The sequence below is a fragment of the Helicoverpa zea genome, chromosome 1 (assembly GCF_022581195.2).
Source record: "Helicoverpa zea isolate HzStark_Cry1AcR chromosome 1, ilHelZeax1.1, whole genome shotgun sequence".
Taxonomy (NCBI): Eukaryota; Metazoa; Arthropoda; class Insecta; order Lepidoptera; family Noctuidae; genus Helicoverpa; species Helicoverpa zea.
In genome coordinates, this window is record NC_061452.1 from 4,030,650 (window position 1) to 4,058,608 (window position 27,959).

Genomic DNA, 27,959 nt, shown 5'->3' on the forward strand with positions numbered 1-27,959 from the left:
TACAGGACAACACTCATTCTGCGCACACATCCTGGCATTTTACTACTTATTTATAGAGAATTAGTTCTACAAATAAAAGCCGGCAAGGTTCATTCACGGACACGGATGGCGACCTACCCACGGACTGATTGCGGCAAGTGCAGCATACTTAATCTAGATCAATTGATCCGTGTGTGCTATACAGTAAATCTTGTAACTAGTTCTATTCCTATTTTATACCTACTCTTTTGACTAGTGAAAGTTGTTTCTGCTCTTATTTTATAACAATTCTGATTTCTGATTAAATTTATTGTCTGTTTTGATTTGATTAACGCGGACTGCACAAAAAAGTATGTCTTATTTTTTATTTAGATAGGTATAGCTTCCATTTAAATTTAGTTTATTATATTATATCTAGCCTGTAGTGTCCCACTGCTGGGCAAAGGCCTCCCTATCTCGCTTCCACCCTTCCCGATCTTTCGACCGTGTCCACCAATCCGGACGATAGGCGTCCGGATTGGTTTATCTAAACTTTTTTATTTAAATTTAGTTTATCTAAACTTAAATATGTTGGAATTGTGGGCGGGTTTTTATAATCTATTAGGGTGCGCAACCTGCCGATCGCATACTCCTACCAAATAGATTTCAAATTCTTTTAGAGAGAATGTTTTCTGCTCACAACACTGATTGGAATTCTAAAATCCTGCGGAATTTGCTTGTGTAGAACACACGCTCTAGTTCTTAGTTCGTTTGGTGTAAACGCACCCTTATACATAGATTTTATGGATAGTTTGTTTAAGTATTACCTATTTAAGTATTGTATTTGTATAGAAACTATTATATGTAAACATTCACATATTGATCTGAAATTATCGTATATTACTAATAGTAATATTACTCGTTAGAATCTAGCTTTAGATATAAGTATGTCAAGATGGACATAAAGCCGTCGATAAGACAATAAATAGATGAGCGCGCCAAGTCACCTTTGGGATCACAATCCCATTCACAAGCTATCAGTGGCGGTACATGCATAAATATACATTAACTGCTTGTATGTCTCTAATTATAAAACAATAGAAAACCAATTGTGTCTCGCGTATATCTGCTCCGGCAATACAAGGGTTAATCTGTATCTGTGGTGTCATGAAAGTGCACTTCGCACACATGGACTTTGTGTTGTTGCAAACGCACTATGCATATGCAAGCGAATGTATACGCAACGGAGCGGAGTTTCAGTTCATCATATGAATTTTAACTTTATTTTCATTACTATAATACTTATTATAGCATGAGAAACAGCCCTACAAAACACTTTATAGGTAGGTAGGTACAGAAGAGCTTTTAAATATATTTTATCATCTAATTCTTTACAATTAGGAATAAATTATATGTAAAAATTTATAAAATTCATCACTGGGTAATGTCACAGCCGTATAGGTATCATATTTGCACTTTACGGAATCGAAATATTGAAAGTTGATAATTTGGAACTTTAACGTTATGTGTAATATTGGTACGTACAAAGATAACAAGATAAAGGTATGTGTGTTTTTTACTCGATGTTTTAAAACATGGTATCTTATGATGATACATCTTACGTGGTAGTTGTAAGACATGAATCATTTATGCTATGGTATATCATACTACAATACGGCTACTGACTACAGCTACTTAGTTATAGCTGATTTAATCTACGCTTGAAAACGTTATACATATCAACTGAGAAGTTATTGTTACTTTGTTTATACACTTACTGCCTAAATAGGGATTGCGATGAAGGTACTTACTGCACTTTGCATGTGTTAAAGTAAGCATAAAACTAAGTGATGAGAACGGTAACAGTGTCCTGATATATTTAAATAGGAAATAAATTGTAGATAGCTACAGGCACCTACTACGATTAATAATTTTAATTAATGCGATTTTATCAGAGTACACGTAATACCAAGACGGTTTAGTAAACAACCCAACTATCAAGTGCTAAATAGCTAAAGCGCCACGATACTAGTTTTGTGATATAAATGTAAATATCTGTAAAGTCAATGGAAGGTTATCAATGATAATGACTGCATGCAAGCGCAAAGGAAGTAAATAAAACACAAAATAAATGGACCGATTCAGTGTAATTGTGATCATTTTCAATAAGTATAAACGTAATTTTATACAAAAGAACAATTTATTATAATAGTATGTAGGTACAATTATATTTATATGTAAGATTTGACTTTATAATGTACAACAATGAGACAGTACCGAAATAAAAAAGTGATATAATCAAAAAATATAAAAAAGCAAATGACATTTCACGATATGCTAATGATAGTTACATGATCGTAAAAATATTCACGCCGACTAGCAAACACATTAACATTTATGTGCAATCCTCGAAGTAGGTTGGTATTTTATTATGCTAATATTTAAATTTCTCATAATTTATGAAGATATTCCATCTAACGCCAGGTACAAACCTTTTGCACCAAATAGTGTATTAGGACACTGATAGGTATATTGTAAGTATAGAATGAATAGAATGATATGAAAACTATCAATCATAAATTAGACATGTCTTAAGTCTTAGGATAACTGACGAATGATAGTTGTAAATATACCAATGTACGGTCCCTACAAAGGGAAAACAGTTCTATACAGACTCTGTCATGGGGAATTAAGACGTTAACACGAAAGAACACCGAAAGCTCAACTATTATCAAATAAATAACTATAGTTAAAAATAAACGTAGATTTATATACAGAAATGATACGATACCAGTCACAGCTACTTAACAACGTCCTACGCCACTATATATAGCTTTGGATAATCGTAACGACAACACGTTTGGGCTAAAACTAATTTACAATAAAGCTTTTTAGAACAACATTTACATACATTGAAAAATATTAACAAGTGGGGTTCGGAGCGTTCGCTACTGGTGCTGAAAACAACTTTAAGATCTACACCCTTAGGATCGTTTTTAATCGAATATGATTATGAAGAAGACATGTTGAGGCACTTGGTCTAAAAATTTACCAGGTAAATGAAGGACTCGTCTTCTAGACATATCCATATTAGAAGCTAACTGATCTAGTATAGGTCGGGGAACCGAGGGGGTAAGGAGTAGGAGCACAGCGTACTGTCCTGCGACAGGCTGGTGAGTCGCGCGGCGCTCAGTGGTCGTGCAGGCGGTCGTGCGAGCGGCTCGACGAGCGCGACGTCTTGCGCTGGTCCAGGTACGCCGCCGGCGCCCAGCCCTCGCCCTGACCCGCTGCAGGACAAACAAGGACCATCAGATTACTGTCATATACTCCAAAAAAGAATTAGAACGGGGAATATTTTTCGTTTCTTGAGTTCTATAGAAGAGTTCCTTTTCAACCCGGTATAAAAGTTGTCAGTATAGATACCTGCGAGCCGCACGTACCACCAGCCGGCGCAGCCCACCTTGAGCAGCTCAGCGTGCTGGCCGTCGCGCAGGGACACCTCGCTGGGCCCCACGGCCGTGTAGTCCGACAGCGCCACCAGCGCGCACCCCACCGCCTGTGTCACACCGCGCTCAGTACCCACCTTCTCTCTACTACAGCCTACAATTCCTACGTCACACTCCCAAAGACCACACGAGGGACGGGAGACGATTGATACTCCCATCAGGTTACCCCTTTCTACAAACATCCTTGCAGCCCTTCTGCTAACGTCCCCCGATTTCTGTGGATTGTAGGAGTGCCACGTACGAATTTGTAAGGCTATAGCTGGCTCTATAATGTTGATTTGTTGATGGGTACGTATTGTTTCTCTGTACAGCTTTCGTCAAATTACTTTGCCCTTCTGAAGTCAGCTATTTAAGTGATGTCTCGTTAATGTTCATACATTTTGTATGTAGTATAATTTGTAGCCAACCTCTGGCAAAGTTATTTGATGTGAGCTGTAGTTAACAATGACTTCAATTTCAATCGATACTACCTTTTTATAGGAAATTGACGTGAACAACATTTCGTTAGTTAAATAATTTGATAAGGCAGCAAGGACTGAACTGAAAACATTCTTAACTTCTTGGGTTCAATTAATGGTTCTCGCTAAATGCGAAAAAATTGTTTTATGTTGTCTCTTTTTTCAGCCCATTAAGGGTTAGGATGTAAGTTTGTGTGTTGTGTACTGTCATGAATCTAGCGTTGTAATGACTGTAGCAACCATAATGTAGTAGATATGTAAACACACCATCCATTCTGTACATCGATCAACATGCTTTCCTTCGCCACTGGTCAAACAGAGAGTGGATAGAGTCTCATTGACGACAGCTAAACATAGAAACAGAGCAATATATAGAAGATGGTAGTTTTCCTCACAGGGGTAAAATCCCTCCAAATTCTCTCCAACTTTAAATTGAAAACATTGTCTATTCCGTAAAAAATTGCAAACTACTCACAAAGTAATTTGACTCTATCCACAGAACACAAACATGCACTGTTATTGTAAAATAGTAGCTTTCTGTATTTCCAAATAAATAAGTACCTTTAGTTTGACGTTTGACCAGACCATGCATGTTATTAAAGCGATTAGTAGAACAAGATAACACCGATATTCGTTAATGTTAGGTAAACAGGTCTGTAGATACCACATAGATGACAGTCATATAAATTACTTTTAGAAGATAGATATGTATATTATTATATCGACGGTTTTTTATACATTAAAATAGGCGGGCATTACATAATATACTTAAGATAGTTGTCAAGTAAGGTAAAGTGATACTAAAACACTCCAGTATGTAGTTATAGATATTCATAGATTTACGTCCATAAGTCCAGTCGATTCGAGAGCTAATAATCTAAAAACTTACTGATATTATGAGCTTAATTTTCAAAAATATACTTATGTAATTTTTAAATACATATTGAGTTGGTAGTTGACAACTTTTTCGTCCAGGTGGCATTGTAATTAAACTCATAACATGTTTTCAGTTTTAGATAGTATAAATAAATAGGTAGAGTTGTATCAGAAATGGTGTCACACTTAGTAAACCAAACATTACAGTAGAAGCTTTTGATTGCACGTCCAAAGCAGTGGTCAGTGAATGATGCAAGCTGTGATGCCGTGCTCAGCTGTGTCCAATCACGCTACATATCCTCTTTATCCTTGTTCAAAGTATGTAACTATATATAAACTACTTAATATGAATTTTCTGTTCGGTAATTATAATATGGGTAGTCTGTACTAATTTATGTATTCTTTTGTCTTTTGATTTTTCGTTTCTAGATAACACATAAAATATGGATAGTAGGTCGATAGTAGATTTTTTATAAGCGCTGATTATGCACTCAATTACATAACATGACATATGATTCGCTAGATATATGTATACACGTATATATTACATTATAATAAGTTTATAATACGTGTTTCTACTAAATATTTCGTGACATTGTAACACAAAGATAGAAATAAATGATAATATTTATCGACACTGATGTATATAACATTTAATTGAAGCAAGCATATAATTTAACATAAAACCAATAAGCACACTGACAATGAGTGACATAACAAACAAAACATGACTTACACGATAGTTAATGTTCAGCGAATACAACCGAAATATCCACGTTCTCTTTGGTAAGATAGTTTAAACTTTGGATATGACTCAGTCTCGTTTTTCATTATGTACAAAGGCTCCGGGGGGAGCATGTGGTAAGTTAGGACATTCAGTACTGTGACACGTAAAACGTGGACGTGGCCTGTGCAGAGCCGGCCACTGAAAAGAACTGTACCATTCTGTGTATGGTACCGTTGAGACCCACGGCCTCCGCCACCTGTTGAACAACACAACGTGAGCGCGTCACGTGCCACTAACCTAAGGTTCAGTGCTGGTGTCGCTAAATCATTCGAAATCAACTAAAAGCGATGATTGCTAACTTAACGTTATGCTGTGAGGGCGTGAATCCTATTGGACTAGGGCAGGACGTTATGACTTTATCGTATGTCGAGAATTTGTAGTATTTACATCATTTACACGACTAGATCTAAGTAAGCAGATACTGCAAATTCTCAGACGATGCGCGTTTGCTACCACCGTTTGACCAATATTGTAATCCCGTCTCCACAATTTAGACAGTAATGTTAACGGGAAGCATCATGTGCGTGGGGTTGCCAGCGTTGTCATGCGCTACCCGTGACTATTCAGCCCGCATTCCTTTAAAAATACACTTTACACTTACATAAAGAGTGGGTTTCACTTCACTCAACACTGCAAACCCAAAATTAGTTGGCATTAATTAAAGAGACCCACATTTTAGTAAAGCTACCCCTGACTAAGCGTTACACTACAGTTCTTTGTTAGTAGTCGGTATTGGGAGGACATACTGACAATTACTGTGACTAGATATTATTTATTGGCAGGTAAATTACCTCGATCCCAAAGCTATTTTTATAACGACATACATTTCCCATACAGAAAACATTAAACAGAACATGACAATACAATATTATCTTCTCAATGTCTTTATCTCAATATTTAATTACAATCACAATTTGCAAATAATTCACATAAGGATATTGATTGACTAAAAATATTTCCAAGAAGTTTTTAAGTTCGGAATAGGTGGCGTAGTGACTTGTGAGTAGTCTATGGTTAGTCAATCAAGGTCCGGTGTTGGTCGTTGTCCGGTGTGAGCTGGTACGTACCGGCGGGTGTTCGGGCTCGTCGTCGTCGTCGTCGGAGGGGTCGGTGGACCAGCACGGCTCGTCGTGCGCCTCACACGACGCCGTGCGCGTCGGGTTGGGGACCGCGCTCGCCTTCTGCGGCTGGCTCGGCGGGCCCAGGTCCCACGAACTCGTTTGTATTAATGTTCTGTGGATGATAAGTGTTTATAAGATTTTTATCGCGAATTAATCAATCGCGAAAACAGATATGGGCATATTATTTACGTCACGTTTTTGTTTTGTGAAATAGGAAATCATTAAATGACCCTGTAAATTGACTGGAATATCTGATTCACATGGTTCTTTAGTGACCAAGGTCATTCTAGAGCCCGTGGCAAATTGCGAGTAATTTGGCTGGAGTACTATAGGTACTAGAGATTTAGAGCCCGCGGTAAATTGCAATCAATCTGGCTGGAGTACTCTTGGGGCTTTGGAACCGTTAGCAACCGTCCTGGTGTTGGTGCATACCTGTGCTGCGCGCTGTACTGGCGCACGCGCTCGCCCTTGAGCTCGTTGAGCTGGTCGAGCAGCACGCGCTTGACGCGCTCCACCCAGGCGCGCTTGACGTCCGCGCTCGCCGCCGTCAGCGTGTGCACCTCCGCGCGCCCCTGCCGCCACACCTCGAACTTGCGCGGGTCGCCCTTCACAGACTCCGTCAGACCGATTTGTGACATCTACAGGGCAATCACTTGATGAATACCTTGACCTTACAGTCCACGGCAGCAATGGTTGCCATGCAAAACTACTCCTTACAGACCATGACAACACTAAATGCAGCTCCAAATACAGGAAGAGGTATAAAAAACAAAAAATAAAAACGGAAGGGATGAATCTTATGAGTCATATTGCAATTTTATCGACACAAGCGTTATTAGGTTTCGGCGCAAAAATATCAGTAGCATAATATTATCGCAATACAATATTGCACCTCGTGACAACTAAAGCTGTTTCTAATGAGAATAAATTAACGCCTCCGTTGTTGGCAAAGAACAAAAATAATTGACCGTCTAATAACACTTTAAGACTGAACACAAAAAAATATTAAGGATATTTTATTTTACCTGTAAGTCATGTTTGAAATGGTATGTGGCTTTATTGTGACTGTTCTTGGTAGCAGGCTTGCAGAACAGCATGGCCTTTTCGTAGAGGAAGATGTGTCGGCGACGCGGTCGTATGCGCAGGCGTAAGTCACGCTTGTTCTCCGACACCACGAGGAACGAGCCCTGCATTAGCAGCTCGCCTTGCTGGCTTATGTCCAGCTGCGAACATGGACAGGATAATTTAGGTCTTAATATGGTGACAAATTACATACTAAGTATATTGGGAACATATGAAAAACACAATAAGAGTACATTTGGTTTTCCACCAAGTTCGTAATAAAACCAAATGTATTTTTTTTAGTTGGGTGGCACCAACGTCATAACACGGAAAATTCTATTAAGTTGTAACCAGTCATTTTTTCATAAGAAAATCAGTATTCTGGTAGGCCATCAATCTTATGAAAGCGGCAGTTGCCGACATGTAATTGAGTTATAACTGTATTGCATGTTGTACTGCAAACTGCAAACATGCATCAGCTAATGAGCTAATCCTCTGCTCTATAATCACACGCTTCACTAACTGTACCTTGATTTCGTATTACTTTGTACCTACTCTAATTTAAGCCTTATTAGCCATATTATTAGCGTGAAAATGAATAACTGTTTCCGCGGCTTAACTCACAACTATGTGTCTAATATTATTTTTCTAATTCGAAAGACTGAATTACTTGTAGTTCAATATCCCAAATTGAAAATATGGAATAGTAAACATCTCGAGGAAACCTGGACAATAAAATCTGACATCACCAATTCGCATTGAGCCATCCTCGTTTCAATCAATCTACAGGGCTGTGTCCAACGGTAGGACAATTAAAAGACTGATCATGATGATGAAATAGTATCAATGGGTAACAAAATAAATAAATAAATAAAATAAGTTTACTCACAGGTACGCCAGTAATGGCGATCTGATGCATGGAGTCATTGACGCACTTGAGTACGACGAGCATACAGTCCAGTGCTGACTGCAGGCCTGTCGTCATTGAGCCGCATTCACTATACCGGAGTAGGTCCTGCGAATAGTATATAAATAGTTCTAGTATAATTGTATAAATCATGGCACAAAAATGCATATTTCCATATTTTATGGAAAGGAAAACAGAGCAATATAGACGTGTAATTTGTGGTTTGAATCAATCGTGAGAAAACAGATGGGTAAATTGAATAAGCTATTAGAAGCTTCTTAGAATCTTGGCTTTAATGCGGAAATCTCTCTTTACGTGTAATCAATAACTTTCAAGACTGCTTTTTTATTTATATTGTTAGTTTTAAATAAATTTATAAATAAGAAAGTGTTCATATTTTATCACTATGTACCAATGAGGGTTTACCAACAACAGCACCTACTTATTTAGGAGAACTATTGCTGTTGGTTGCCCTACTTTCATGTTAAAGGCCCATTTTCAAGCGGGTACATACCTTAAGCAGTAGCTGGTACTTGGTTATCCGTTGCACGGGCTTGAGAAGGTAGGCTGCGAGTGGCAGCTTGTGTCCGAGGCGCAACTGACATGCTTGCAGGAACAGATGCGTGTCCACTAATGTCTCGCGTAGTCGCTCCGACCGCGGGATGTTTTGGCAGTAGTAGCTGTATAGCCGGAAGAATGTGTCCCTCTGACAACAAAAAAGGATCTAGTGTTAGTGTTCGGAATTTGAAAAAGCCTTACGTGATGATGATTGAAAGTCTCGTTTATTTTTTGCTTTCTATGTAAGAGGCCAGAGCCTAATTGTAGGTCAGAGTAACAAAATTGATGATGACGATGAGAAATCGAATCTGAAATTTTCGAGACTATGCTACTTAAATTGAGAAAAAATTGCATCTTAAGTGGAAACGGAAAGGTTAAAGGAAGTAAACTGCAAGTTTCCCGATCCGGCCTGCTATTTCGTAATACAGGAAACCGGTTTATGAAGGTCTAAAATTGTATTCGAAGAAGTAATATTCCAAATATTTCATAGCAAGAATTTAAGAAATAATGAACAAAAGATAAATAAACATACCTTTTCAACAAAACATAAGGCAACGAGTTCCGTGGCAGATATAGACTTCTCCAAATCCTTGAGGAACACGTCCTGGTGGAATGTGAACAGTTCGTGTAGGTTGCCGAACAACACGTCGGCCTGTCCCACTAGTGCTGCAGGCAACAAGTGCTGATTTTCTGGCTTTTCGATCTCTTCCTTGTACCCCTGAAAGAATTAAAAATATTAATTAGGTATTCATTTTATCTACAACCTACGTAATTCAACCAGTATTTTATGTTATTCATAATATTATATACTAGACTACCGGGTTGAGAAGTGACGAACAATGACTAATAGTATCACACCAGTCCTGCAAGCGTCTATCGTAGTCTTCATAAATGGCTTCTAAACATTTACATTCCGATGCCGTCAAACTGTGATTGATTTTCCAAAACATTGTCTTTTTCTTTAAAGTCTGAAGCGTCTCCGTCCAGTTACTTAGAGTTTGGTTACGATTCAAGCTTTGTGTTTTTAGTTTGTCATGATTTTTGCTTTGATTTCTATTGCAATGTTTTGAGGCATATGCGTAACTGTAATGGTTATTATTAGTAGATTTAAGACATTTGGTTGGTTTCCTACATGACAATGTAGAATGTAAGCTTCGTACATAGCTATCGGTGTTACTAGTCCTACACATCGTAGAAGCTCGTTTACTGCTATGTGTGCAGTGAGAGATCGAAGAACAATGATCTTTTATCGTATGGTTCCACTCTTTCATTATTCTTTTATAATCTTTAAGGATGCTTGATAATATATCTTCGGAGTCTTTACTACTTCCCATTGTATTCCTTAACTCAGTACAACTGGATGACTTAAGCTGCGAATCCTTTGAAAGTTCTGAACTAGTCATATAATCAGGCGAAGGCAGATCTACATCACGACAGCCGTACAAAGGATTCTTCACCAGTTCCGGAACGTCGAGTACTGTAGGTGCAGTGGTCGTGAGAGATTCGCCGGTGGTGTCCTCGGAGGCAGTGACCGCGTCGGAATCCGGTAAGTAAGTTATTTTTTCCTCACTTTTTTGCGTGTATTCATAACCGGGTAGTGTTTTACCGTAAAAGAAGTTACCCGTGAACGGGTCCATACGCACTGGCTTAATATTACGCGGATTATATTTAACACGACTGCTTTTACCAACATCACTCACTGACTTCTTGCACTTCTTGTTTCGGAGCTTGCTTCTTTCAAACAGAGATATTTGGTTAGCGTAGTCACTAAAGAGTGTGGAGTCAGACGCGGCTCTAGTAAGTCGTTTCTTCTTCCGCTGGGTGGGGTTATCGTTTTTTTTATAGTACCACGAGTAGGAAGTGCCGACGCTGAGATTCGCGGAAGATTTATGGAGGTCGTATTTTCCATATTTCATGGTGCAGAGGGTGGCGAAGTGTAACAAGCGGCCGAGAGCCTGCACTGGCGTGCAGTTTGCGAATGAGTAGCATGCATTGCGTTCCGCTCGAGGGGCTGACGCAGTCGGTTGCGTGCGGTGCATCCAGTGCACTAGATAGACGTACTGAGCCGCCTCGCCCGCGGCCAGTGCGCCGGGAGGGACACAAACATTTAGCGCACGCACCACATACATGGTAGTGGCACATTTGTTTTTCAGAGCGCGGCGATGGCATGGAGATATGTACGTTTTATTGGAACTAATCTACCGTGACAGAGCGATGATTCGATCTAAATAACATCGATTGTTTTTAGAAGTAATGCCAGGCCTCCGTATTGTTTTATTTAATTATTGAGTAGCTATGTATAACAGGAACTTATATATTATTACATATGATCTATTTGAATAGTATTGTGATGCATTTATATGAATGTCGCTATTAATTGGTAACAAACACCTCAGGAACCTACCTGTAGTGTATTGTATATGCCTGTTATGACAGTATTAGTCGTAAAGTTCCATTGAAAAGATTGGACATTTAATAGCCTGGCTATGTTAGGCAGACCAACTTCGCTGTTGGGTTGCGTTACGTGGTCCTGGCACCAGAGAAAGGTGTGTTTGCTTTCGCTTTGTATTCCAATTCTGACACTGTGTACATATGAATATTAAGAGAGTTTGTTCGAAAGGTTAACGTCTTGGTTTTTATATATAGACATTTTGGCGGATGACGTCATGCGACAAAAACAGTGAGCATCCGTTTTAAATGAAATGAGTTACATCCTCTATCCTGACATGTGTTGCGGCAAAAAATGTGGCCGGCAGTGATTCGTCAGCTGCGGTGGTGTTTACTAACATTTGCATTGGTTGATGGTTCTGGGGATACTCACAGCTAGTATGGAGCCAAGCTCCTGCACGTAGACTCGCTCGGTCTGCATGAGCTCGGCGAGCACATGGCCGCGCCGCGACCGCCGCGCCTCTGCATCTTCTCCGCCAGAACTCTCTGACCCTCCCGACGTCTCCATCTGTTGAGCAATGCTACAGTTAAATCCAATGCTCCATGATTATGAAAGAAAACAATGACAACTTTTGATTTACCACACAAAGTGGTTAAAACAAAACTAAACACTGGTTACGTAATATACTTTATTTAGAAATTAATGCTTGGGTATGATTAATGGGGTATTATTTAAGTATATAAAGTATTTACTACATATAATCTTAGTATCCATATAAGCTTAGTCCTAGATTCTATTACATCACCAAGAAACTGAAGAAAATCTTGAGTAGATTTGTTTAATTCTGGAAGACATATTATATAGGTAATATTTAAAATTAAAGATGGTGATTAACAGCCAGTTTCTTCATCAAAAGTAAAAGTCAAAGTAATGACTAAAGTTAAAGTAACGGTTAAATTCAATTTTTCTATGAATTTTGCTGTCACTTTAGCCTTGAAAAAACGAATTTGACCGTTACTTTAACTTTAGACATTACTTTAACTTTAACTTTTGATGAAAAAACTGGCCGTAAGAAGTAGAATTGGTCAATAAAACTGAAGATAATGTACCTACACTGATGGTGTTTTCTAATCACTAAATAAGCTTTTCAGTGGTGGACAGATTCCAGAAATTCCTCTGCTAATAGAATTAAACATTAACCCAAATAAAAGACGCGGTGTGCAAACCAAGTGTTTAAAAAATAAATATATATTGGTCTGCTTTGATAAAAATACCTAAATAAATAACCAGCGACTTATCAGGTCAATCAATTACTTTCAACAAGTTATGATGCATGAATTTATTTAGAGTACGTTAGCAGGTAGAAGATAGTTTGTGTTCACAATATTACATCCGCATTTTAGGAAGTTATGTACCTCTGAAAAACCATAAAATGCACTCAAAGTCAATAAACTTATAAATTAATATACTGAGGAATTGTTTCGTATCAGAGAATTTGTTTGTGTTTATTTTTACACTTAAATCGTAATTTTTCTATGAATACTTTGAGATACGTTACTTTTTGCCATTTTTGTTGTTGTTACCATGCGAAGTTGACACTGACAATACCCCTGATATTACGTAAAAAAATAATTAAAAATATTTAAATGTCAAAATGTCACAGGTTGTATATTTGCAGTGCACCGAAAGAGTTTTATAGCATGTGTGTGTACCAAAGTTTAAGATTCCTTCGATCCCAGTTAATTTCTGTCTAATAATACTAGGTCTAATCATGTAATAATATTATCAAGTAGATAATTTGTAATAGTTTCCATTAAACGGCCAGTAATTTTTTTATCCACAATGTATTTACACGGATCAACAATAGTTTCGTTATGTATGAACTACTGAGTTTCATTTAAAACATTTTCAATGTAATAATAACAAGTCAGTTCTTCATGAATTTCAATAAATACGAGCTTTTTTGCTGAGAATATGAACTAAATGCACGCAGCAAATAAAGAACTTACAGGTTTGTGTTGTTCTGAAAAATCTTTAACAATCTTATATCCAGTTTTGAGCACAACGTTTAATGTTTCCATAATTAATGGATTAACCTGTTATCACAGAACACAAACACTAGTTGCACTGGTCTCGAAGTCACTTATATGATTATGTTGTCCACTGTAAAGTCTGTTTTAAAATAGTTTTAAGGGCAATAAGTTTGTTGTAAGTTGAACTCGAGCACATGGTGTCAGTGTCTGTTAAACGTGTGTAAGAATAAGGAACTGATGGCACTGGGCCGGGATGAGAAGGGGCCGCGGGAATACGTTGGGACCGTAAAAAAAAGTTGTTGCCTCCACTTTTGTGCAGTGAAACTGGCACGGTAGATGCTCTACTTTATTTATACGGCGATAAAAGGGACATCGACGACGGACGGTTAGCTGTCAAGCTTTTTAACTACGAAGTGTCGCATAAAGTTTGATGAATTTTATTGATATTACGCTGGAATAGAAAGATGCAAAGTTCTAAATACTACCGGATGGAACGGCGTCAAACTAAATAGCACGTGCTATTTTTAAAGATTAAGAAATAAAATAGAGTAACGAAATGTCTCATCTTAAGAATTGAAAGTATTGGAACCGCAATTTAATAGCTGTTTACGAAATTTTAAACATCGCTTTTGAAATACGTACAACTTGACACGACTGATGAAATCGCATGTTTCGAAAACTGCAATATGCATGCATTTGAAATATATGTGTGAGGTTAACAGTTTATTCTCTAGCTTTATGGCTTAGGTATATTGTGAAAAACAGATTGGTGCGTTTAGCATTATTGCCTTACATAATAACTTTTGTATTTTGAGCAGTTGCAAAAGATGCCATCAATGTTTTAAGAATTTTTAACGTGCCCAAAACAAAGTTGTAATATGACGAAGTAGAGCAGTATTCCTGTCGGTTGTACCTACAACGGTAATAAAGGGCGGCGTGCAGCTACGTGCGCCAGGCATCACTACACCAAGCACGTTGTATGGGCACCACCATCTATGTGTGAGTGTATATCTACACGCACACACTTGTGTTTGTAGGCCACCACCACCTGCCAACATCTTCGAAGCTGTAAGGGTCTCTTTCTACACGTTTTGTACTCAACACTATTGATCTGAAGTATTCAAGCCGAGGTTTATTCTATTCGTTTTTTTATCTTGTTTCTCCGAAACATCTGTGGATGTCCTTTGTTTTGTTTGGGTCGGACGGACATGAGTTTGAGCACGTGCTGAGGAAATATTATTAGTTTGTATTTCAGAGTTTTGCGGACGTGACATTAATGGTAAATCTGGCGTGCCTAATATTTTTGGCTTTAACATTAATAAACCAATGATCTTAATTGTTATTGGGTCTGACAGTCATAGTGGTTGATCGTGTCATATCCTACCCATTATAAATTGCTAACACTATATACTTTATTTTATGTATAAAATCATGTAATAAATACAGCTGGCGTTTCCTTCAGGAGCCCTTTGCCCTTTGGCAAGATCCCTCTGTGAGCTTGGAAATATAAAACCAATCTCATATGAAAGTAGTTTTTCGTTATTTTCTTCAAACCATTTTCCAGAAAATCGTCAAATACGAAGTTTTTGAAATGTAGATAGGTTAGTTGGTATTCACTCTAGATTACAAACGTTCAATGAAATAACCCTACGTTAAAGCCAGATATTTTTTTCAAATGTCAGAGTCGTTACATTTAACTTTAGCGTGAAAAGTCAAGGCATTTCCAAAACCATTACTTATTTTTGTAATTAAACGTTTTGAGTTGTAGTTGCAATCGATAGTTATAAATTCGTATCAATTGCTTTTTACATAATACAGTAACATAATAGGAGTTACGCGCGTCAATTTATCTAGTTTATTCTCTTACTTAAAAGTTGAGGTATTATAATCTACCGTTTAAAAATTGGCATTCCAGATTGATCTCGGTGTATGTATCATATAGCATTTGATGCGGTGTAAATGAAAATATGTCGGCTTTATTAATCCATGACCCTCGACAGCAAATGCACTTGAACTGATTGACCATATTATGCGTTCAATTGCCGCGCGCCGCCTGCTCGTGTCTCGTATGCTGTGATTCACTGTGCACTTGATGAACTTACTGCTACAGTGATTTTTTAAAAATTATGGGCTTACCAGCAATAGTCTTACAGTCACTATTAGTTAGAATTGATGACTTTGAATCTTATATTTTAGTCAAACATAATAAAATGTACACCTGTCTCATCGATTGCCTCGCACGAAAAAAGGGGTTTGCTTTAACAGTATGGAAAATATTCCCTAAAACAAATTATAATACATATGTATATGCCTCCACATATTCGAGTGCCTGAAAGTGGGTCACAATGTACCCGTGTTATACATATTCAAGTTAACTACATTATCCCATCTCATCGGACCTCTGTAACATTTTGTCAATATTGGGCCCAAACTCCACTTTGCTTCCTCTAATTAGCTACTGCTACAATGATTACTTAGGCGTTGTCTTTCACTTCCGCAATATTTGCCAATCAAAGTAGGCGGTGCATAATATAAGAAGCTAGTTATTCAATCTTGTTATTATGCATAACGTAACATTCTAAAGTGAAGCAAGGTCAAGTATTAAAGTCATGATGCATTATCATAAGCTTAAGCATGTGATCGGTTTATTCTGATTTTGTCTACTTATTACTTACATAATGAGGGAATTCTCTCCCGACATTCTGTTTAAAGGTGCAGATTTCGACCACAGAATAGAGATCTGATCCTCAAAATAAAACATGAATGCAGTGATGAATGTAAATGTACTGCAAGCGAGTTGAACTGGCACTACTTTTACTTTTGATGTGTTACCAAAACGCAATTTTCTCAATAAATTCCCAGGCACAAGAGCTGTGTTTGCGCAAGTGCGTGGTGTAACTAGGACGGTCTCCCGTTACGGCGACCGTTACTGTAATCATTGTACATGGAACTCATGTTACTTTAGAGGGAATTTAATATATGTATAACATCTTTATTATTTTATTTCTCAGAAGTAGCATGCATCATAAACGCAGTAAATGATTGGCACAGTCAACAGAGTAAGTACAAGCTTTTATCTTAATAGTAAGTAGATTCTTAACGGCTGACTTATGGCATTAATTTATCGATCTACTATTTAAAGACTGCGTCATATTGATATTCATTCGCAGTTTCTAACAAAGATATTTCTAAGAATGATCATATGTTTGTATATGATGTATTCCAGTAGCTATAATATTCATAAACTGCATATTTGTTGTTATTCCCTTTTTTGCAGGTTTCTATGTAAACGGTGTAGATTATGATGGCTATTTTCAATACATTAACAGTTATTTCCATACTATAAGTCCTACGAATTTTTAATCTTTGAATACTATAAAATGCTGATGTCCTTGATAGATCATAATACTGGCCCACAAAAGTAAGAATCGAAGACAATGGCCGCGGTAAGATTACTCGAATGGGTAGAGGAAATGGAAAGAGTATGCAAGAGGAAATTTGAAAATGGCACCGCTAACCGAAAAGCTATGTGAAAACCGGCTGTCATGCTATGGAGGAATGAGGATCCTATAATAAGGAAGTTTTTGCACATGACCGTGGATGGATACATGATGCGCCGACCCCGAATTAAATTGGGATGAGAGGAAGAGCTTGAGAACAATAACTATAAAAAACGCTTTCTTCTGAATACTTGAATTTAGATTGTAAGATGAAATTATCAACAACAGTTATTGCGGATGTCCTTGCTTTAACCTTAATTAACAATTATGCGATCACACGATATTTCAGTGATATGAAATAATTAGTAGTCATTGTACAAAACAGGAAGGAACCGTGCTATTTATAAGCTTCATACGGATGAGATTTTTGATAAGGAGTTTATGTAAACACGCTACTGCCTTAATATGTTGTTTGAGTGTAAAGAAAATATAATTATACAGCTACTAACATGTTCCCTGCTGACTGAGTTGGGAAAATAATAAGTAACAAAAATTACTAGAAGATGACATAATCAAATCTAAAACTAAACGTTTCCCTAATTCTTGAGAGATAAAAGAGATGCGGAATAATGATTAAAAATACAGTCAAATAAATAAAGAAAATAAATTGTGCCACTGGGTGTAGTACGTTAAACAAAACTATACGACTGAACATCATCTAACTAACTACAGTTACCGATTGGGAACAAATAATTTACGAACATTATCAAAATGAAGAGTTTATACACACTTATAATGGACACTTGATTGATTTACATAATTACAATGTCAGGTTAGTGACAACACATTGATCACAATAAACAACCACTCACTGTGCTGAGTTTCCATGAAAGCTCTTCCACTACTTGAGCCCATCCCATTTGAAAACTCTTCACTCTGGGCTGAAGGTGTAATTTAGGCTTTGGTTTGAACTCGACTTCCCTTTCCTCTGGCGAGGCAGGCCTGGAGTTTATCTTCGAGACCCCCATTTCAATAGTCATTGGCACTTTATTGTTCGTCACTACACTGTCACTTTCTGGTCGTTCTGTGGGCCCTGATGACGTCATTGTATCATTGCAAGTTTTTTAAAACTACGCGTGGCACAGTTGCCGCGTTCACTAACACACATAACTAAGTGCATAAAGCATAATGTGTTTTAATTATAAACAAACAAATTACAAATGCTCCTAAAGATAATTTAGTAATCATACAATTTTGTGATACTTAAATCGTTAAAGTTATAATGAGGCCGAAGTGTAGTTTTCCGGTTACATTTAGCGATAAAATGTATTTAGTGCCTACTAAAACTGATACCTAGTGGTGTTGGATTATTGTATGACCCTGGAGCTTAGGATTTTAGTTGAAATAGATAAATATTGTGAAGATTAATAATAAGCATGATGATGTTTATAAGCGTCAGTTTCAAAGCTTTTGTAATCTGCTGTGTTTAAAGATGTGAAAGTTTTTATAGAGTTTAAACAATTGAACTACGTTAACGATTAAATATCTGCACTGAAATTAATTTGTGCCATGATATTTGTTATTTTAATTGATTGAGACAGTCCGAAAACAATAATATTTATAAACCATGATTAAATAAGAAGATAAATAAATTGACTTGATGACCAACAAGTAGCTCATACGCTAAAGTTACGATATGATAGATAATAATCATCATAACGGATGACGATTGAGAGTATGGAAATAATCGGAAACGAATTCGATTGACCTGGATGATGGCTCGTTCATACCGTTCCGCGACTATGTTTTTGTTAGTCTCGATCACGGAGCAATCAAAACAACCGGTCTCGCGGAAACGAGCCAGGAAGTGGGACAGCGCGGTAGAAACTCGAAACTTTACATGCACACCGCCATACAGACGACCTTCACATTTGAATAAAATGAAAAGCTAACGATCAAGTTTCCGAAACATTACAACGATGGTGGATAAGAAAGGCTTTTTTATTGTCTCCACTGAATATTTGTACAAAAATGCATTGACAAATAAAAACTGGTAATCACATGGATACATAAATAATTTATGATTTAAGTATCTATAGCCTCTACCTTAATTACATCATTAGTTATGATAATTATACAATATTAACGATATGAACTTCGATTTCAAAACAGGGTCATCGACGCAATTTTAAAATTTTGGAGGCATCTAAATAAATAAAACATAGTTTAGTATATGTACCACGGAACTCGGAAGATCAGTTGCATCACATCTTACAAGAAACATGTAAGTATAATTGGCTTGAACTGTGACCTAAAACGGCACTATGCTAGACTTTCACAGCCCAGCGGTTTGAAGGTACTCGAAATCTCTAACGCTGAGAAATGAATTTGCTAAACATGACTGTCTTTTATCGAGTAGTTTGAATGATGAAAGTTAACATATAACTCATTTGAATTATTTATTTATTGACTATTCTGAATTGGGAATAAATAAGGAAAGCTATGATCTTTGCGGCATTGCGGTTGCCTGACGTAAATTAAAACTCGTAGGTAACATTACATCTAATGTGCATTAAATTTTTTAATCAATTACTAAACCTCAAAAACCTATAATATTACTCTTATGACAATAAAAATTGTGGCGACTATGAATAGTGGAATGTAGCTAAATGTGGGCTAAAGTTGATTTTTTTGTGAAATCGAAAATATTATCTACCTACCTATAAAAAGCACATACTTTTTTCAGTGGTGCAACTATTCACTATATGTACTATAATATCAAGAACTACATAAATAAACAGGTTAAAAGAAAGGCAGAGTAGAATTGTCAAACTTGTTCCAGTACATTACAGTTGGACAAAATAAAGGCACCTTGTTAGACTAATGTGAGGATTTCCGGGTGACTTTTGCTAGGTGTATAAGATTTAGAAACACTACTTTCTACGGTCAATTGGAAGTTACTAATGGACATGGTTTCGTAATTTATCCAGTAGGTTGCAGTCGTTAATGCTAAACGCGAACATGATGCGCACATTAGTGGTGACGGTTTTGCTGTGCCGAGTGCGACGTTCACATCCGTTATACCTGCGACATATGCAGCGAGGGAAATAGCATCATAAACTATACATGTAAAAAGTTGCGGTGCACCAACGTATGGTTGCAATCCCGTTAGGTCCGTGACAACAATGGAATTGATTCTGCGAAGATCGGCACAACACTAATCAGCTCATGTAACGCTAAGAACAGTTAGAGCTATGCTGGGAACTCATTACAGATTCATGTACAGATTTATGTCACTTGCAGTTAGACGTTTCAAAAAGAGTCATGAAAGTCGTCTTGCATGACTGCAATAAGCTTACAACGGTATATCGAACGAGCAAGTATTGAGCCAGTGTTTAAATTGATAAATGTAGGCCGATGTATTTTTAACAATTTAAGATTAAGAGAGAAATAACCTGAGAAAGCGAAGTACCCTAAAGGAAATCATATTGGAACAGCAGGGCTATTAGTGAAACTTTCATCAAGCATCATACAGGATAATCAAACATGCAAATAAAACATTTATAACAATAAGATGTGCCTGTAATGGAGAGAAATTATATGTGACCTGTTTGCGGCCCAGTGATATATGATTAAACTTGATAGATGATAAAGTCGAAGCCCAGAAGTCGAATAAGTTTACTTTCACTCGGACCAACGTATTCCGTTACTAGTGAGAAATCGTGAGGTTATCAATTAAACCGCGACGAACAGAACAGAGCGAACAATTTGTATAATTGTTGAGATTTAAGCACAGGAAACGAAACGATTGCAGAATTACTGCTAAACACGGAACATGTTCTAAGAAGTATGAAAGAAGATACCTAGATTTCATTTTATCGGAGCTTCAACGAATCTATGATACTGATATAACGAAGACAAAAAGCAAAAGAAAATTGAAATGGGTTACAGTCTGTAAGAAAGAATTTTCAACCACAGACCGCATCCTTGACGGCCTAGTTGGAACAAGTTGAACCAGCGGCGGACGGGAGATGGGAGGGAGGCTGAGCTTGCTTGACTATCTCGTAAAGAGCGCTTGAAAGTGCAACGCCCTGGTACCATATAAACAAAACATATTGAGCCCAGAAATATAACTACCCTTATTTAAAAAGTGAAACAAAATCATATATGAAATGGATTTCCAATATGACCTTAATTTTATATTTGAAAATAATTATTAGCTCTATTTAACAGGATAAAATCACGCGTTGCTTGCGTGTTTCCAAAGTAGGTACTCAGCAGTATTAAACATGCTATTTGATAAACAGTCTGATTAATAAAAATTATTGCCTGAAAACTAAATATCTCCAACCTGTACTTATAACATTTTGACTTGTTATATAAACCCGGTAAACTTTTGGTTCTGAATATACCAATCTGCGTATATTTTATCTAGCTTTGGCAAATAATGTCAAGGCACGTTGGCTATCATATTTTGCTACAGTAGCAGAGGAAACTACGCAAATTATTGTCCTGCTTTATAAACACGACAATGTATGTGCAAATTGAATATTGTGTGTGATCTTCTTTGATGCGTTTTAATAACTATAGTCGAAAATTTCACTTCTCATTATTTGCATTTAATTAAATAATTTAAAAGTTTGGTGGATTGAACGATACTGAATGCTGTCTGTAAGTAACTGTACCTGACATAAAATTTAATGAGTTTTAAGAGCAAATACAACACCGGTAGTGGTCACATTATCTGCTGAGCTATATGGTGCGTGTTTGCTCCACAAATATGTAGTTAGCGCCTCTGCGGACGCTAAACAGCTCTTTGTTTGCTGTGCTCAGACACACACTAATATACAAGGTTATTTTTTTTAACTCGACGCACTTTACGACCTCTTTAACATCCTTTCATATTTTAAACAACGTCTCTGGCCAACACATAATTAAAGACTTAAGGACTTACACCCACTACAAAAAATATTCCATTTAATAAAGAGATCAAAATGTGGTGGTACATTTGGACAATTAAAAACAGTTTAGAACTATTGTCATAAAGCGTTAGTAAGCAGATCTGGTAGAAATTAATCATGAGTATAATTGGAATGATCTAGAAACTCGTTCTTCATGTATGATTCTTTGCGAATATTTACTTTCACACTGTGAGCCTAAAACCGAAACATGTTTACTGTATTTTAACTTTGCAAACTCTTTATTCATTATAAATAAACACTGCGCACTTTTTTGACACAATTTTATACAAATGGTACGACAAAGTGATTAGAATACGCGTGTGAACAGTGCAGTGTCCAGGAAAACTGAAAACAGTGGTATTCATAAATATCATACTTTCCTTGTTTGACATTATGATCCTATTTTAATGTTATGATTTAATTGCTATTATTACCTATATCAGATCTTTACGTTAGTTTATCCACTTCAAAAATACTATTGTTGATACCTAAGCAATACATATTTGATGAAAATTACAGATAAAGTTACAGAGAAAAAAACCTGGTTCTTTATTATCCACCGGAGCCATATATTCTTCTCGTAGAAACAAAATCGCGTGAGTTATCCAATACACAGAACGTGAAAGGCCAACATATGGTAATGTGGTTATTAGAAATCAGAAAATGCTAGCTCGAACCGTTTTGACGTCCCCCGGCACGACATGACGCCGGAACAAGTGGTATATCATCAAAACTATCTTCTAACTGGTTTTGTTCATTCAGTTGTTATGTGCGAATCATATTTTTTGTATATAACTAGCCCTGGCTTCGTACGGGTGCAATACTGGCATTAAATGCACATTATACATTTAAACCTTCCCTTTCAATCAATTTAATAAAAAAACTGCATCAAAATCCGTTGCGTAGATTTAACGATTTAAGCATACATAGGGATATAGGGACAGAGAAACCGACTTTGTTTTATACTATGTAGTAAGTACGCAGTGAAGTCAAACATAATGCAGTTACGTCGCGCTACCGGTTTTCAGGAAAATATCATAATACCCAATAGAGCCCATTCTTTTGTTACAAATTACTATCGCAGCATTCGCAGCAAAATGTTTCATTCAGGGCCAGTCATCAAGTGTCAACGTGATGTCATTGAACAGATGCATAGTGATTCAAGTTGAATCATCATGTTCAGGAGTTACATATTTAATGCATTTAGTAAACTATAAAACAATCGGCATCATTAAAATATTTCATAACATAACGTCACGAAGATCAGATCAATTGTCAAATAAACATAAGCCATTGATTGTCCCGATTCATATTCTTACCCGCGACATATTTTACTGATGAAAATATGCGCTCGGTAACATAACTAGAAGCTATTGTCAGCACTGGGTCGTCTTGTATTGTTCTTATAATGAAGCCATAAAAAATGTTGTCATTACATTAGTGCTCTGTGAAATAAGTATGCATTATACATATATGTCGACATATGTTATATTATGATTTTATTATAGCACTGGGTCTTCGTTCAACTTTGGATCATTTATTTCTCATTCAAAATATTACGATAGGTCAGTTATAGTTCCTATATAAAACATCATATTAGGTCAAAATTATTTACCTTGATAGGCAATTCAAATTACTTAGCATTGAGATAAGGTATGTATACGAATACTAGAGCAAAGTTCCTGTAAACAGAATGAAATGAAATTACCTAATTAATGGGCGATTAAAGTGTGCAGTGGAATTTAATTGCGGTTGCGGTCTTGGAAAGCAATAAACCTATATCAACATGATAAGATCATGGAACAAACCAATACCTAATAGAACGAGGCTATATTTTGAACGTCGCGACAAGTTAAAGTATACACGTAGTACATAATATGCAAATAATTTGATAACGAAAATGTAGAGCAACTGACTGTTTGTGTTACAAATATTTAATAAACAGTAAATAAACTGACCTCAATTCGATAATCATACAAACTTTAGTGCTACAAAATATACTTTGGTAAAAATCTGTACACACAGTGTTATGGCATGAAACTGAGCAACGAGACAACGAAATCTTCTCAAAATATCTATGATGAAACATAACATGAAGAACAGTAATAAGTAATAACACAATTGGAGTAAGAAATGATCCATATCGATGTTGAGAACAACACACAGCAATCAACATTGTACGCAATACAAATGAAATACGTTGTCTTACAGTCCTATCATCATCGTAAATCACTAGAAACATTGAAGCAACCAGGTTCCCAACACTATCGTCCAATCGATAAACAATATCATAAAAGCTTTTCCCAGGCTTCATACGGGTAAAACAGCTCGTTTTACGTGTGCAATGTGCACCTCATACAAAGCTAGAAGAGGGCGAGAAAAAATCCCTCTCGCGTTTCACTTTCCTCATGTATTGTCAAGCGCCATTGTATATGACACTACATAAAGCCCACATAAGAGACTAGACGTCTTTTTGTCAAGGGTTTCATTCACCACCTTGAAAGACATCTTGAAGGAACAACAAAAAGAACCAATTTTCTAAAATATACAGGATTTTTAATAAAAATGTTTCGCAAAACGACATTTTCTGGGCCTTTATGGTCCATAGAGACCATCTTTGGCATTATCGTTAAAACAGATTTGGTCGGCGCAGCTTATATGGTTATACAATAATGATGAAGTAACTTGGCATTAATTCCAAGGTGGGACGATGAACCTAATAAATATTTTAAAACACTTTTTGATTTCACAAAGATATATCTACACAAAATTCGTGTGTAAACTATTAGAAATCTTAAATCAGCTTATTTTATGATTATCTGCTGAAACCAAATTTCTGCAATAATCGTTTATTTTAACGATGCATATGGTCTACCGAGTGGCTGTAAGATGAAATCATTTGGTATTATCTGAATAAAGAAAAGCTTTTATACATGAAAATAAAATAATGATGCTATCGATGATAGTTTGAAAATTAGGAGCACAATTTTGCTGACCTCTCCATCACATGTCATATGCCAGTTTGAAATTCATATGCAAGTTCGACGACAAATCAGAACAACACTAACATAGGATTTGACAGAAGAATTATTTTTATCTACACTTCTAGTAATAGCAATAATACTTATACTAAGTTATACAAAAGTTTACTATTACCACGTGGAGGTGACTTCTCAATTGTTCTCAATAGTGATATTTGACATTTTCTCTGTAATATTTCTAAATCAGACTTAAATGATAAAAAGAAAATTCTAATGACTCAACAAAAATACAGCAGTAACTGAGTTAAGGTACTATCAGCAAAATAATATTCATAATTATGAATAAGTAAGTATATATAAGTAAGTATCTATATGACAGAGACATGATGCTTGGTGTATGTTAAAGTTTCCGCCGTCATCAATGTCTCATCATACTTCAAGTTAGAGGTGATTTGCCTCAATAGTTTTTCCCAACGATAAGTACATTAACTTCGTAGTGTACGAAAGTAGGTTATATGCAAGCTTTGTAATATACGGATATGGTTGTATGTCAAATGTTATAGTTTATCAATTAAACCCGCAACCTCTCCAAAAAGGAATTAAGTGTTATAATTATTGTGTATAAAAGTTCACACGACTTGAAAGGTCGACGGACCTTGAAGACAGAGTTAGCAAATATTTGTCCATTACGAAAAGAGATAACGATGTTCAAACTTTGTTTAACAGCAAGCGAGTTAGACATTCCTTACAAGATATGAACTGCAATGCAGCAAATTGTAAACCAGCCAGTAGTTTTGGAGTAAATAGTATTATGTATTTTGAAATAGGTAAGTATGTAGGTACTGTCCATTGTATTTGTTGTTGGGTATGACATTCTTGCTACAAAAGCAACAGACCATTCACTATCGGTATATAGGATGGCAAACGTTTAGGAAATTCACTAGTAAATCATAATACCTTGTCACTACACACGCAAACGTAGTTTGGGTTGCAGTATGAGCAATCGCATTCGGCGCATTCGCTCCAGAAGATTTCGCCGTTGCAGCCGAGACGGCCGCCCGTTTCCACGTCCACCCACGTCGCCCGCTTCATCAGGATGATCTCCCGGGTCACGACACTTAATAACTAATAAAACTGTCTAATACATTTGCTCCCTTTAAAGCATCACCAACTGGTAAATTTCGTAGGCGTCCCTAATCATCACTTAACACTGCATAAATTGTCACTAGCACTAAGAATATTCAAAATAAACACATGCACACCACTTCTTATCGTAACAAGGTTTTACTTCCACCTTAAATCAAAAGCAACTTTTCGAGTTCACTCTTAGAAAATAAGAATGTTGTCGAAAAATATGTAATACACATGAGCTATGCTAAGGTTACGCGAGCGAGGCGGCAAGACCGCCGCGCTACGGCTCATCGGGCAGACTGCTACGCGCGCAAACCCGCTGCGCTTGGCACTCTCCTTCGGCAAGGAACTCCTCACACAAAACAAAGAATAAAGAAAATTTACTTTGGGAAAAAAGAAGCTACTTATATTTTCTTTTTGCGTTTAGTATTTGCACATCTCCTAAGAAACTGCACTATAGTGTCCATCTTAAATTACTTGAATGGTATGTGAATTCCTAATGAGAATCGGAGTGTCCAAAAAATTATTCTTCATCCATTATTCTTAAAAAATGTGAATGTGTGTAATCAATAATAACCTAATGGCGAAGTTCATAAAACTTTATTATAACTTTATAAAAAACAGGCATTTTAATTGAAATCTAGTGTTTGAACGCAAACCTGGTAAAACCTTGGGTATTTTCATTATAAATAAGAATAATTGTTTCATTGCACAGCACTAAAGCACACACGCACTGTAGCCAAGTATTGCACGAATATCCACAACACCCTTGTCACGTGAATGACGAAATTGAATGATCGAGGCAACCCACTGATCACGTAGTAAATAATTCTTTCCGATTGAATGCGACAGAGAGCTTTGTTGACAAATACCTAACGCAAACATGCATTCTTCGTCCCAGTTTCATGCAACCAAGTCACCGGCTTGGAGTTCCATTTAACTTTATTTTAGATTTATGCGATAATTAACGAACAATTCGCGTGTCCCAACTGACGGTCGCACGAATTGCTAACAGAATGGGTTTCCCACGTCTTGAAATGCTTGGAACTAATATAAATGAAGTAATACGATTAATTAACTGTAACCGTTGAGTAATGTAATACCTTGCATTGCACTTTGCAACCGTCCAATATAGCAATCATTATGTCAGGATATAAAACCAATTGACCGAATACAGGCTTTTCTGAAAACGAGGAAAGAGTTTCGTAATTTTAGAAAATTTCTTTTACGTGTAAAATAAAAATTTTGATTCTACGTATTCTTGATGATGTCTCTTCTACACGCGGGATTACAACGTCCCCATGCAACTATTGTGAACCAGGCGTAGGGTCTTTTAACAGAGACCTGTTAATAATTTTTCATTCTTTCATGACCAAATCCATAATCTTCACAATCGGTTATAGAAAATGTCATTCTTGCACTTATTTTGTTGTCTAATGAAGTTCAATGTTTTGTAATTTCCTAAAGGTCATGGTCATAAATCTGCAATACTTAGCAGTACCAATGTTTCGTATACATATAAAAACTCTGTCTGTGTGTTCGTGAGCGACCTTCGATTTGTAATCATTCCATTGAAGCGACCGACGAGGTATATACTGTAAGTGATTTACATCCGTCATTTTGTCACTGACCAATTAGTACCATAATAGAAACGAAAAACTGAATGATTACCCTAATAATAAACCATACTTGTTTGTATTTAGAGTTATTTTCGACAGTATTTCAATAGGTACTGAATTTCTAGAAGAATCAAGAAGTTCTACAAACTCAGACCAAATAATTGGAAAAGAG

General features: G+C 36.6%; 1 protein-coding gene across 8 annotated transcripts in view; it reads right to left on the reverse strand.

Moving 5' to 3' along the window:
• Positions 1-2,086: 2,086 nt before the first annotated feature.
• Positions 2,087-27,959, reverse strand: part of LOC124632155 (guanine nucleotide exchange factor DBS-like) — a 72,240-nt gene continuing 46,367 nt past the window's right edge. For 4 of the 8 annotated variants that reach the window (XM_047166845.1, XM_047166873.1, XM_047166862.1 and 1 more), the window contains exons 12-20: positions 12,055-12,189; positions 9,766-9,951; positions 9,190-9,381; positions 8,658-8,783; positions 7,732-7,929; positions 7,139-7,344; positions 6,653-6,818; positions 3,382-3,514; positions 2,087-3,245 (exon numbers count right to left, since the gene is read on the reverse strand). In XM_047166845.1, the coding sequence (XP_047022801.1) occupies positions 3,148-3,245; positions 3,382-3,514; positions 6,653-6,818; positions 7,139-7,344; positions 7,732-7,929; positions 8,658-8,783; positions 9,190-9,381; positions 9,766-9,951; positions 12,055-12,189 (1,440 nt within the window). In that variant the 3' untranslated portion in view covers positions 2,087-3,147. Of the gene's footprint in view, positions 3,246-3,381; positions 3,515-4,613; positions 6,216-6,652; positions 6,819-7,138; positions 7,345-7,731; positions 7,930-8,657; positions 8,784-9,189; positions 9,382-9,765; positions 9,952-12,054; positions 12,190-27,959 lie in introns of those variants that run through there. The other 4 variants (XR_006984592.1, XM_047166897.1, XM_047166882.1 and 1 more) reach the window with 4 other exon arrangements.